The 13681-nt window shown below is 41.6% G+C and overlaps 2 protein-coding genes across 3 annotated transcripts; both read left to right on the top strand.

Moving 5' to 3' along the window:
• Positions 1-300: 300 nt before the first annotated feature.
• On the top strand, positions 301-4631 carry LOC133952017 (uncharacterized). The gene is made up of 9 exons (XM_062386291.1): positions 301-431; positions 524-691; positions 787-913; positions 1020-1231; positions 1329-1491; positions 2009-2097; positions 3141-3301; positions 3447-3561; positions 4612-4631. The coding sequence occupies exons 1-9, from the start codon at positions 305-307 to the stop codon at positions 4629-4631; spliced, it is 1182 nt and encodes a 393-aa protein (XP_062242275.1). The 5' UTR covers positions 301-304.
• A 1613-nt stretch (positions 4632-6244) lies between these two features.
• LOC133952236 (uncharacterized) lies at positions 6245-13681 on the top strand. 2 transcript variants are annotated; one of them, XM_062386604.1, is made up of 12 exons: positions 6245-6414; positions 6504-6648; positions 6731-7063; positions 7221-7318; positions 7412-7518; positions 7608-7687; positions 8478-8506; positions 8602-8730; positions 9137-9593; positions 10141-10325; positions 12542-12637; positions 13455-13681. In XM_062386604.1, the coding sequence occupies exons 1-10, from the start codon at positions 6400-6402 to the stop codon at positions 10146-10148; spliced, it is 1401 nt and encodes a 466-aa protein (XP_062242588.1). In that variant the 5' UTR covers positions 6245-6399; the 3' UTR covers positions 10149-10325; positions 12542-12637; positions 13455-13681. The 2 variants fall into 2 exon arrangements, with proteins under 2 accessions (XP_062242588.1, XP_062242587.1); XM_062386603.1 differs by lacking the exons at positions 10141-10325; positions 12542-12637; positions 13455-13681 and having other exon boundaries at positions 9137-10130.

Here is a 13681-nt window from a genome sequence, read left to right on the forward strand (position 1 = left end):
ATTTTAACAACCCTTTATACTTTTAGGTCACTTTCCTTTTCTCTAGTACACGATCCTTATCTTTATTTTAAACAATTGTATGTTTGAAATTGAAATTATTCTACATTGATCTTACACATGCAAACATAAGGACACATTTTGTGACAGAAACAAAGCATCTTATATGAGTAAGCATTATGCTATAGTGGCATATACTGCTGCATAGTACATAGCCAGTTCTAAATTCAGTATATATAGTAGGCTGTACTATAATGACTTAGTACTAGGTCTTATCCAACTTGTTTCTGTTCACTTCCAGACTGTAATGGATGTTTTGGGACCAGATATTCATGCAAAGAGTTTTGGGAAAATTCATCTGGTCCAATTTGACTCTGAGGGAGTCTTTGGTTGGATTCCCACACAGACGGGACTTATCGATCAGTTCCTGTCAGGTGAATAGATTTAAATCTGAATTTATGTCTCTACTCTACATGTTTATAAATGCTTATTTTGTATAACTTGACACTGATTTATCTCTACTCAGAACCAACAGAACTCCTAAATACAAGACCTAGAAAGAGGAGAAATACAAATGATGAGGTTGATGATGATGTCGATGGAGACCTGGCTGTTCTTCCACGGATCCCCAACCCCATTGCTTGTATATCCTCCGGTGACATGCTCATTTTCCATCTCGCCATCAATCACACTGGTATTCTGTTTTCTTTGACTTCACATGTTCACGAGATCATTTATTTTTTGCTTAAATAGATGTAATATTTCCGTAAATTCATTAACACCCCTTAGACCGCCGTCTCAGTCACTTCCCAGTGTATCAGAAAGACCACCTGTTCAATAGTAACCCCGGCTGGGACTTTGGAGCCTTCAGACACTTGCAGATGCTCATGAAGCAGACGAACTTCAACTCCACCAGGTAGAGTGGAGTTCAAACACAGGTTGCAGGTTGAACCTCAAGTTTTCTTTACGTGAAATGACGCTTTGTGAACATCTCCTGTCTGGATTCCTGGCCCTTCTCTCAGGTTTGCCCACGTGTTCTCAGAAACGGGGAAGTATGTGTTTGTGGACAGCGCTGTCCCCGAGTGGAGTTTGGTGGTGGTGGTCAGTGAGGAGGGGACGGAGTGCGCTGCTCGGTCGGCTGTGTTCCAGCCCATGACCCCGGCCCATCTGGTCAGATTTGGGATTGTCAAGCAGCACCGGCTCAACCTTCTTCCTGACTGGGGGGTTATAGTAGGTGTGTATGCTCAGTGTCTTCTCATCATTTGGTCATTGTTTAACTTGTCTTTGTTGGATTCGCTTCTTTCTCGTGACAAGATGTCGACTCTGTACAGGGGTCCTGAGTCTGCTGCTCGCGGTGGTTGTAGCTGTTACCACCACAATGCTCGTTCTGCGACCCAGCAAAGCAAAGCTGGTCTCCCAGTGGAGGATGAAGCCAAAGTGGCGCAGTCTCGGGGAGCCCTTCTGTCCGGTGGAGTGTGACTGCAATGGAGACAGGTCTGTTGTTGTGACAGCAGGTATAATGTGTTTATAATGTGTTTCCACGTGTCAGGATGCTGGATATGTGTGTACTGGTTGAATCAACAGTACAATGCCCCGTCAGGACAGGTTTAAAGCTCAAAGTAACATGGCAGCCTCCCTTCACTCAACATTAAAATGACACAGATGACTGGGAATGTGTGACTTCTACATCTTTTGATACCTTTAGTGTTGTGTAGGAAAATCTGAAATAGTTTTGTTAGTTCAGTTCTACGAGTAACCTTCCTGTTTCTGGTACTTTATCGATGTTTATACTGAGATTGTACTTGAAGTTGTTTGGTTTGACTGTTAATGTTGTAATAAACTTGTATATTTTAGTACGGACATCTAAGGCAAATTGAGTCATTTTATTCACCGCTGTGAACACCGATACGAAATACAGCCATCTTTCGTCAAACTATCAGCAAAAGATTTTTCTTCATCAATAAAACATAAATGTATAGGACCACATTGTGGCTTGTGATTTGTGTTTCAGCATCGCTGTCCCCAGGTTAGGAGGTGCTCTCGGCAGCAGGGGGATGGGAGAAGGTGCAGAGGCTGAGGAACCTGGTCTTTCAAAGGGAGGTAAAGTCCCTCTTCATTACATTTACATTTGTATCATATTTACCTTCATCATTTAGATTTAGGTGATAACCCGGACTCCCTTAACATTTTTAAAACAACACTAATGTAATGTTATAATGTGGTGGTTGAGTGCAAAGTGAGTTTTTAAAGAAACTATGTTCTGTTTTAATCTGAATCTGGCTTTTGGAAGAAGGTTTAATATTCTAGCATAAAAAACGTTTACTAATTAGCACTAAAACCAGTATAAAGTTTAGTTATTTTTTATTTTTAGAGTCAAACTATGTGAAAATGTTTAGCTGTGACCTGATAATGGCCCACTATGAAAAATGGTGAGTATCATGTTTCCCTCAATAGATATATTTCAGTTCAGGACCAAACTGGTAAATCAACCCTTCATCAACATTACCTTCATTCAAAGGGCTAAAATATTGAGTAGACAGCTCATGGACTGTCACATGGGAAGTAATTGTCTTTGTTCAATTCAATAAGTGAGACCATCTGTATTTACTGTTTGCATCGCGTCAGTATCCTGTTAATGAACCGATTATTTGAAAGTGATTCAAGACAAGTTTCACTCAAAAAACTTTCCATCTGGCTGCTTTTCAATATCGTTCAGGACTGGTGTGTGATAATGTTTGAAACGACTTTTAGGTGGAGTTCTCACTTAGTGCGTTTTGCATTATTCATTTCAGCTTGATAGGGTGTTTAATCCCATTGGTGGGATCATTATGAAACCACCACGCATGACTAACTAGCAGTTAAGAGCCCTTTCCCTCACTTGATTGAGGATAAGGAAATAATGGCTAATTTCCCACTCTTATGACTTGCACTCTAAGCTGTAGTTCCCTAGTTAGTACTTATCATCCACTGTATGTTCTCTCCCTGACTATCTTGAGACACGAATGAATTATTATAAAACTCAGTTAAGGAAGCTTTTAAATTAAAAGGGTGGATTCACTCATCATAGGAGCATCTTCTCAGGTAAATCAATAAAAAAAAAAGTGATGACTTGCATATTATGGATGTTTACTGCCCCTATTTAGGAAGTGTATCCGGGCGCTGTGATCTAGAGGAGTTCAATGTGAAAACCCTGTACGACAAACTCGAGGACCAGAACCTCCACATCGCCTCCCAGCTGGCTCGACACCGCAAGGACATGCAGGAGTTCTACAGAAACATTTGTCAACAGGCGGAAACACTCGCGGTGAGTTTCCCTACGCTGACTCAGTACAAACGTATTAAATTATCAATTCAAGAAAGAATTTGAGATTTTGGTGTGAAACATCTTAAAGTTATGATCTAAAGTGTCGCTAGGAAACTGTTTAAAACAGTGTGTTTTTTATTCTAAGAATTCCTTTGAGAATATGGACCATAAAAAGCTGAGTCTTCTCAAAGAGCTGCTCGTCCATAATACCATGAGGGATAAACCATCTGACAGCCTTGTGGGAGAGAGAGAAGCACAAGGTAAGACTGCAATGTTCAGGTTCTTCTTGACAGTTGGATAAGAGGATCAATGCAGCTTTCGACACTCATACTTAACATATGAAGCCACAGTTATCAGCATGTTAGCTTAGCTTAGCATAAAGTTAAAGCCTGGCTCTATCTTGATGTAACTAGATCAGCAGATTATAAATTCAAACTTTGTTGTGTTTTGTATAATATGCACATAAACTTATGACATTTCTTAATAGGCAAGCATGTATAGGTACTGTAGAGATAGACAGATATTAATGTTTTGGTGCAATACAGATACCAATATGGGGGGGTACAACTTTTTATTACAGATGTATTTGCAATGTTTCCTAATCCTAATAATATGAAGCCGTTTTTTAAAACAAATGTAATTTTGTATTTATAGTTAAACTTTAAATATTAAGATCAATAAATATGAATATATTTGTATATACAGTTGCAATCAGAAATATTCAACCCCCCCAAAGATTTTAAGGATTTATCAATTAAAGTAGACAGAATCTTGTTCTTTGATCAAGATTCTGCTTCGGATGCTTTCTTTATGAGTTGAGTGATAAAGAAAATCAACACGCAAAATGCATGATGTAGTATTTGTGTGTTGCAGTATATTTTGTTAAGATACCATGTCACAATTATTCAACCCCTATATAATATTGTTGTTTTTAAAGCTGTCTGACAGTTTTTTTTGTCCTAAAGTTGAGTTGAAACATTATTAAGCCTTTGGGAACTTCAGCTGTGATGCATATATAAACCCAATCCATGAAGGTATTCAAGGTGAGTTGCAATCATGGGAAAGACAACGGAGCTTCCACAAAAGCTGAGAGAGGAGATTATTTCATCACACCTGAAAGGCCTTGGGTAGAAGAAGAATTCCCCAAAAAATGATATTCCAAGAGACACAATTGGGAACATTATAAGGAAGTTTACAACTGATGGAGCAGCTTCAAACATGCCTGGCCATCGAAGAAAGCCCAGCATTTCATCAAGGACCCTCAGCAACTTAGTCAGAACAACTCAGATAAACCCCTGTGTGACCGCAAGTCACCTACAGGATGACCTGATGAAGGCTGGTACAAGTGCTGCAGTGGCAACTATAAGACCTGCACTGAATAATAAAGGACTTAATGGCCGGCTCCAAGACGCACTCAGCTCTTGACCACAAGCAATATCAAAAGTCAACTAGAATATGTCAGGAGGAATTTGGATAAGCCTACAGAGTTTTGGGTGACAGTTTTATGGACTGATGAAACCAAACTGGAACTGTTTGGACGTATGGACCAGCGGTATGTCTGGCGTGTGAAAGGACAGGCTTATGACCAGAAGAATACCATCCCCACAGTCCAGCATGGAGGTTGGTCAAAGATGATGTTGGGCTGTTTTTCTGCGGCAGGAACTAGCAATCTTTATTGTGTACATGGCATCATGGATTCACAGAAATACCAGGCCATTTTAAAGAGGAATGTGATTCCTTCTGTTGACAAATTGAACCTTGGTGATCATTGGACTTTCCAGCAAGACAATGATCCAAAGCAAAATCTCCAAGTCCACCAAAGCTTGGTTGAGAAAAAGATCCTGGAACGTCCTGGAGTTGCATTCACAGTCACCAGATTCAAATTTGATTGAAAATCTTTGGTGGGATTTAAAGAAGGCAGTTGCAGTATGGAAGCCATCAAACATCACTGATCTAGAGGCTTTTGCACTTGAAAAATGGGCAAAGATTCCAATCGAGAGGTGTAAGAAGCTTGTCCGCACTTACCGAAAACATTTTTTAGAAGTTATAAAAGCTAGAGGATGCGCCACAAAGTACTGAAGCTGGGGGGTTGAATAGTACTGCACATGCACATGTGTTGAAAGAGTTACATTTTTCATTTGAACTTCAAAGTTAAGTCAACTTCTGTTGTCAAAATAACTAAAATACGCATCAATGAATATCTTTTGTTGTTTGATGAGGTTTTTTTGTCATTTATTGTCATTATCTGTCATCCACATCACTATAATGTCTATTGAGGTGAGGGGGTTGAATATTTTTGATTGCAACTGTATATATATATATATATATAAATATACATAAAAATAATAAATAACTATGATAAAAGTATAACTAGATATATAGAACTTGATTTAAGGAAATGGACATATACACATCTTTTCTGTATTGTTTGTTCGGTAAAATACAACTTTTTATATTTGTGTATATCGGCAAACACATACTCCAAATCATTCAGGCCGGACCTAGCTACAGGTCCTGCAGCATGTATTGACCTCAGAGGTGTTGCAGCATGCCATCTTTACCCAAGGAAAACAAATTAGTGTTTTCCGCAAATTTCCTACTTTTCCTTTCACATCAAATTGACATGTTTTGCCTAAATATTGTTTAACCCAGGAGAACTAATTGAGCACATTGTTTAAACTTGAGGTGCTGTAAATTGTCCCCTGAATTTCCCTCGGGATCAATTAAGTGTTTGTCTATATAAATTATTCATGTTCTTTAAACCAACTGGTGAAGTACTTCCCTTGTGTTTAATGGCTCTAAGCCCCTTGTCTACTGTTTTGTTTTTCATATCACCTGTTGTTGTGCTTTGAGAGGCTGAAACTTTACTAACATAATTTTTAAAACGTTTTGGTTTTTCATTTATGGAACTGAATTTTGTTATCGCCCTAGCTGAGCCCTCTGTGGCGTTACTGGGAACTGTTCTCAGTACTGTGGAAGCTCTGGTATGCAGGCTGACAGGAGAAGCCTGGCAGAACCGGGATTACTGTCATTCTGGTCCTCATGATACCAGGGAGTGTGAACCGCATGCTGGATACACACAACCCGGTGACGCCAACATGTGTTACACACAGGTGCTGTAGAAGTTTTTGCATCTTTGTTTTGCGTAAATTGGAATAGTTACGTGGAGATTATATTTATTATATCTTACAAAATTCTACAGAGTCAACAGAGCACAGTCCCTTGTCTGAGTGAGCACGACTTATCCAAGCTGGTCAGTATATCTCCTCTGTTCAAGACCCTGCAGGAGATCCAGCAGTCTTTACACAGCCTCTCACCAGCTGAGCCTACTCAGCATCTCCACCATGGTACAGATATATGATTTCAAAAAAAGTTTGAATCAGAAAAGAGAGAAAAACTGAATGTAATGATTATAAATGTCCCACTCAGCTGTAGAGCCGTCTGTCCAGGAGAGCTACAACGGGAAACTCATCCCAACTGCTCTGGACAACCTCTCCCCTCAGCATGCTGCAGTGTTTCTCTTTGGTTGCCAGGTGATGCGGTTGCTCGAGAAATGCCCCCAGTTCCCCTCTGTGCTTCTGCTACTGGCCAAGTCGATCCCAGTCGCTTCATTGTCCACTAATGAGGCCACGCTGGCCCATTGCTCTGGGGACTTTTACTTTGACGCGACCAATCAAATCCTGTATCTGTCAGAGGCAAAGCTTCAGCACGTGGGGCATTTTATCGGCGTCCTTCTGCAGTCCATGGCCCACATTGTGTCAGGTAAGTGGAAAGTGCTCCTCACAGTAGTTCCGGAAAACCTAATCTTGTGTCTTTTTGATAGTCATGCAGAGAGCAGTATAATAGCCCTGGCAATCATCTTTGAAAGCACAAAGTATGTAATCAGCTGGAAATATCACATTTCACACAATTTTTCCAGCATCAACACGTCAGAGCTTTATGCAAGCGCTGCATGAGGCCGTTTCCGCTCTGAGCCTTCAGATGTTTAACGTCTCTTTCAAATGGAGCTCGGAGGAGGTGAGGAAGTGCTGTAAACCCCACACATCCATCGGAAACTGCACAGGTTTGTGGAAGATACATTTTAAGCTTGTTTCTTCTTCTTTGTTACAGTCAAAATTCGGCGCTTCAGAGGAACAGCACGGTGCATTAGTTACAGACTTTCTCAACGCCAGAGTTCCAGCTGAGGTGCATTTCACTGAGCACCTGTTAGCTCGCAGGTCAGTGAGAAACATGAGCCCCGCAGCAGAGTGACGAGCGAAACCATGCAGAGAACCAACTTTTTCTCACTATCTCTCCTCCGATTTAGACTTGAGAAATACAAGTATTTCAAGTTAGAGCAGCTCATCTTCAACCTCGGACGGTGTTCAACTGAGGACACAGACACAGGTAGGACAAGATTTCTTGTCAAGTAATATGCAATGTCAATAACTGCGGAAAACTGCAAAGTAAGGTATAAAATATTGTGATGGTTACAGACCCATATGGACAAAGAACTTAAGTGGGCGACAATCTCAACGTACCACCTTAGAACTCAGATGGTGGCAAAATTTGATAATAATATAAATTCTAATGATTTTGGTCTTTATTGTCAATAAAGAAAGACTCCCAGCCTGGTGAAAGGACCACTATGATTTTTCCCTGGATCAATGTGACTTCAACTTTTGTCTCTCACAATTTGTGGGGATGAGTTTAATGCTTTCAGACCACAATGCCTTTGATCCATAAAGGAACGCAATTTCGTGCAGCCCACAGAATTCCATTATTTCACAACAATAACACTCCCATACAAAGTAATGAGAAAATCCAAATGTGGTTTCGGATTGAAGTTGTTTCTCCAATTCTTCCCGCTCGCAGGATTTATATTATTGGAAGTGCTGGAGAGCAGGAGTTGATTTTCACCCACTTTGTCACCTAAACAGCTTTTTGTTCCAGAGGAATGGGTCAATATCCTGCTACATACAGTTTATGACCTTAGTGGCAGCCTGCCAATGAGCATTGGAGCTATTTTGAAGCCGGGGGGGGGGGGGGGGGGGCTCTGGTAGATATATAATCACATATTATTATGGATTTCATCCAATTATTGCAAGTTACTTAAGACTAAATTCAATCAACACTTTCACACTAAAATCACTTGTTTTGATTCTAAACAATTAAAAGTGTAGTTTCATTTCTGCAGGTTTGCCACCAAAAGGGACGCCGAAACAGGTAAACATCCTCAATTATGTTTGTTTAAGAGTCATTTAATAGTTTCTACCCTCCAGGCATGACGAATGTTCCCCTTCACATTTCTTCTACTCCAGATATCGTGTGTCGAAGAAGAAATCGACCGCTTGAACGAGTCCTTCCTGCAGCTCAGCATGCAGCTACAGCAGAGAGCTCCAATGAGCAGATGGCAAAAGGAGACACAGAGTGCTGGGAACCATTCTGCGGTAATTAACTGCAATATTACACATTGCATAATCCAAGTAATTTATCCGTGTCGTAATTCTTCTGAAGAGGCTCGGCAATGCTCTCTTTGTTTTTAATATCCTATACATTTCGACATGCTGATATATTTCATTTTGACTTTCTCACGATTTAGTAGCATTTCATTCATTAAAGTGACATGACGCATTGATGGATTTTGTTAAACTGTGATAAATCCTACAAATGTCTGCCTTTCAAGCCGATGTTCAATTGCTCCTAGATTTAAGAGAAAAATATGTGAGCGCACTGTGCCAGGATTTGCATATTTGCATCCCATCACGGTCTTTGAGACCATGTAAATGAATTAATGTACATCTTTTGCATTCATCATTCTTCACAATACATCCTCTGTGATGTGTCCTTTTGCAGGGGGCCACACCAACAAGCAGCGAGCCAAGCCTGAGTCGTAGTGGAACAATGCTGCTGGAGCTGAAGAGACGCCATGTATCACAGCGTCTCAATGAGCTCCAGCTCACATTAGGTCGGATCAGACAGCGCCAGCAGCGTGGCAGCGAGTCAAGAGATGGGACAGGAGGCCGTAAACAAACAGACAGCAGCAGCGGCAGCACTCGGCCGGGACAGAGGGAGCAGTATCCTGGCAGAGATGGCTGCAGTCCCGCCGACGGCCAGCAGCAGGGCGGTGCTCCAGCGAGCCGGAGTCACAGCCAGGAAAACATACAGGGCCGAGCTCTCGGTAACTATAAAGTGGAGAGTCATATATCCCACCCGCAGAGGAGTAACAACCCTGAAATGTTGCCGGACTGCCAGATGCTTGAGAGCCAAGATCAGCCGCTTGTGACCGTGCCAGGAAAACAGGAGCTAAACGGTCAGATCCCATTGGAAAATACAACTGGACACACGGACAGTGATGACATGTGGGCGCCCGCTGATCAGAGACCGGATCGGAATGTGGACAAATGCTAAGAAGAATTAGTTGCATCAAGAATTATCTGACCATTATTCCTCCGCTCCCGGCCTTGTGCTCGAAATCTGTGTACACTGTAATATTCTGTCGTGTTTGACCATCAGAGCCGGAGTCTTTTTAATTATCTGTGATCCAGGACAGAAATAATTTCTGGCAACAAGCAGTGTGGCGTGACACCCTCTGTCATCTTGTCCAAATAGTTTCTCGGTCGGGAGTTAATTCCGGCCTCAAACACAGGCTCTGTTCATTACCATATTCTAATTAAGATAATAAACTCCAGCTCACTGAACACAAGGTGACAGTTGTGCGTCTGTGCTTACACCAACCTCCCCCTTGTGTAGAGGCGACAACCCTTATGTCTTCATGAATATTTAATATTGAACGACAATAATTCTCGAACCCTCCTCCTCTCAGGTCCTCTAACCTGTCGTTTGTCATCTTTTCTCAGCTCTTTAGCTCCTTTCATCTGTTTTCCTCCGTGACCAACGGGCTATGCAAGTCAAACCGAAGGCAGCTGTGAAAGTTGAAAGCCTGTTGGATCTGCTCCAGACACGTCAGTGCTGCGCGGCCGCCTCCTTCTCCTGGTTTGATGGTTTATCGGTCGTACAGGGATTCTGGGTCTTATAATAGAAAGTGAGTATTACTACAGGGGGCCTGTGAGCCAAATCAAAAGGTCAAATGGAACAAGTCTTCACTTGCAATCAGTGTTGGCTCAGAGGTCTGTGCCAAGTCCCCCCCGGGTTGAATCCGGCATCGCCCTGCAGCTCTGTGTGTGTGTGGGTGTTTGTGTGTGGGTGTGTAAGTAAAGTGTGGTTCAGTAGCTCCCTGTACACCTTATCAATTAGATTAGCTCAAATGCGCCACTGATCTGACCTGTAAGTGTGTGTGCGTGTGTGCGGGACATGACATTGTATCACATCATGCTGAGCTGCTGCGGAGTTGTGTGTGTGCAAATGTTTGCCAGGTTGTTTACAGTGGTGCGGCATTATCCTCGCTCTACTTAAATCAACACACGGGTTATTTTTAGGAGCAGGGTCCTTCTGTGATGTTTGTGAGTGTATATGTTTGTGTATATGAGCACAGGCTTCTGTGTGTGTGTGTGTGTGTGTGTGTGTGTGTGTGTGTGTGTGTGTGTGTGTGTGTGTGTGTGTGTGTGTGTGTGTGTGTGTGTGTGTGTGTGATCTCAGGGTCGATTAGAATGTTGTTTTGTAACATGTCGACACTTCCATCTTTCCACAACAAAACAGCAGGAATAACAGTGAGATGCACACAAACACAAGCTAACAATGAATTGCACTGAGTTTTTGTTTTCGTATGAGATGTATAACAGTGGCTCACTTATGTGCTATTACCGCCGCAAGTGAGGTTGTGTTTTCCTCCCCGTCTGTTTGTCAGCAGGATAAATACTGAACTGATTTCCATGAAACTTGGTGCAATCATCTCCACTGTTATTTAGGGGACTGATATTTGTGCAATTTGGTGCAGATCCAAGTAAAAATCAGTATCTTGTTAGGAGACTATTGTGCCTTGGCGGAGATATGTGCTCCATATACAGTAAGTGCCATTCTAGATTGTGTAGGCATTGCAATTTAATTTCTAATTGCACAATCTGAAGTAATTTCACACAGCATCAGGCCTGATGATTGCAAGATGCACAGAAATAGTCGACCGGCAGACGTACCAATATTTAACGTTGATGTTAAATGTTGCAGAAATGAGAGCTCCTGCTTATACTACTGTTAAATTGGAGCATTTAAAAGGTTTTTTTTTCTAGCCAAGCAGGACTTTAAATCTCCATTTCCAACGGGCTTCATCCATGGCTGCCTGATGTAATCATGATATAATCTTGAAATCCTTCTCAATCCCTTTAAATCCGCTCTTTGCAGGGGAATCCTCCAGGGCCTCTGCACACACACACACACACACACACACACACACACAATCGCACACACTCGCACACACTCACACATTTACATCCTTGAACAAACACACCCTCTCTTATTCACTTATTTATACTCTCAGTCACTAGATGTGCTTGTTCCCTGATTTAAACTCCTGTTGTAAAACTGTAATAGACTCAAAATCCCAACAATAACGCTCTCCTGTTCTACCTGTTTTTGTTGCTACTGTCTTTAGGTTTAGCCTCATATCTTCAAAATCATTCATCACACGTGCCCACTATGTTGAAAGCCTTTAGACCCTTCAAAATTATTTGAAACATGATTTATTCACCTTCTATTCCTTGAAATGATTTCCTTTTTGCAGAAAGGGAGTAATAACACACTGGATACCTTTGGAATAGAGCGCTGTGCTCGACGCTTCCTTCCTGAGTCTGTGGGCTGTGGCCTAAGCAGACCTCCTGTCATCACCATGGCATCGCCTTACTGTTGCTATGGTTTCTTTATCTCCAGGATGTGGTTCAACCAGGCCTGCCATATTTAGCCTGCTCCTCAGAATGCCAGTCTGATGATGCTGACGGCCACACGAGAGTGCACCCAGCTGTCCCTCTGCTCATCTCAATACATCAAATAGATCTGCACCGGCGTCACTGCAAACACTTGTTGATTCAATCTTTCCACAGTTTATCTGCATTTTACAGCTTTAACACACGGTATGTATCTGTGGACATTCTCATTCCATGCCTACAGATAAACACCCCAAAAAGCTCCAAAGAGAAATGCATGGTTTTTCATCTTCATTTGACGTGGACACTTCTCGGTGTGAGAAATCCTCTTATGACTCCAGATAAAGAAGCTGTGAGATTAAATGCTGGGATGTCACAGTGAGATTAATGTGGTGGACGCCGAATCACAGAATCGCTTTAACCAGTTATTTCTCCATTCTCACAGAGTTGGCACAACAACAGCAAATATCCCAGTAATCCCGGCCGTTGTCTCAGAAGTGTCAGGATGAGAAAAAGCATGACAGAAGAAAAATGTATCTTGGTTAGTATCTCTAAATAATTATGGTCTTTGAGATCATGACGGTATGTTCCCATAATGTTATGAAAATCATTACAATAGTTTCTACAAATCAAACTGATTTAAGTAGTTTTTATCCCATAATCCGTGATTTGTGCTGTGAAGGAGCAAAGCCCTTCTCATACAGAGGGGATCAGGGAACAGATATCCCACCTCCCAGGAAAGCCCATTGTAGACTTGTCAGTGTAGGTCTATTGATATAATGGATGTACTGCTGGTGTATAGAACAGGAAAAGCAAATGGTGGATTTAGTTTGAAACCATTTTATCTTGTCCTTATCATATATAACAGCTTCCACGAGGGATTAGAGGAGAAACGAGAGGGGGGGGGGGGGGGGGGATCCGATACAATTACACTTCTCTTCTCAGCAGGAGTGAGATTTTCAGTTTTTTATTTACTCCACGAATCAGTTACGTTTTAAAAACTGAATTAAACAATTAGTTCCTTACCCTTTGTGTTTAATATTGCATATATATTTAATGACTAACGAATAAAAAGAGAAAAGGGAGGCGGCAGTTGAAGGAGGGCCGTCATGCAGTATGCACGAGTTTGTACCCAAATATAGAATATCGGAGAAAAGGTCAGGGGCTTTCAAGTCTGAACTCCAGAGGATGGAAGATCATTAGATTAGTGGCTCGTGTCCTGCAGAGTGTTTTATCAGCTTCACTGCTGCAGGAAGCTGGAGCAATACACTGAACTGTGTGTGTGCTCAGCATTCATTACACCCCAGATCAAAGGCTGTGAATTAATTGTTACCTTGTGTTTTCCTCTTTTTGTTAAGGATCACGCATAATCTAAAACAAAATCAATAGATTTCCATGAATTGTCTTGAAGGGGTGGGACGTGATCCGTTGAAGATACAGATACATTTGAGAGGGCGGCTGGATCAGGGGGCAGCCTTCCACTCTGTGAAATAAGGACTTTTATTCATAAGTCTTTGTGGAAAAATAAAATCTTTTTCTTGTGCTTTTCAGTCTGCATACATATGGAAATGCTGTATTATGGAGT

The sequence above is a fragment of the Platichthys flesus genome, chromosome 4 (assembly GCF_949316205.1).
Source record: "Platichthys flesus chromosome 4, fPlaFle2.1, whole genome shotgun sequence".
Classification (NCBI taxonomy): domain Eukaryota; kingdom Metazoa; phylum Chordata; class Actinopteri; order Pleuronectiformes; family Pleuronectidae; genus Platichthys; species Platichthys flesus.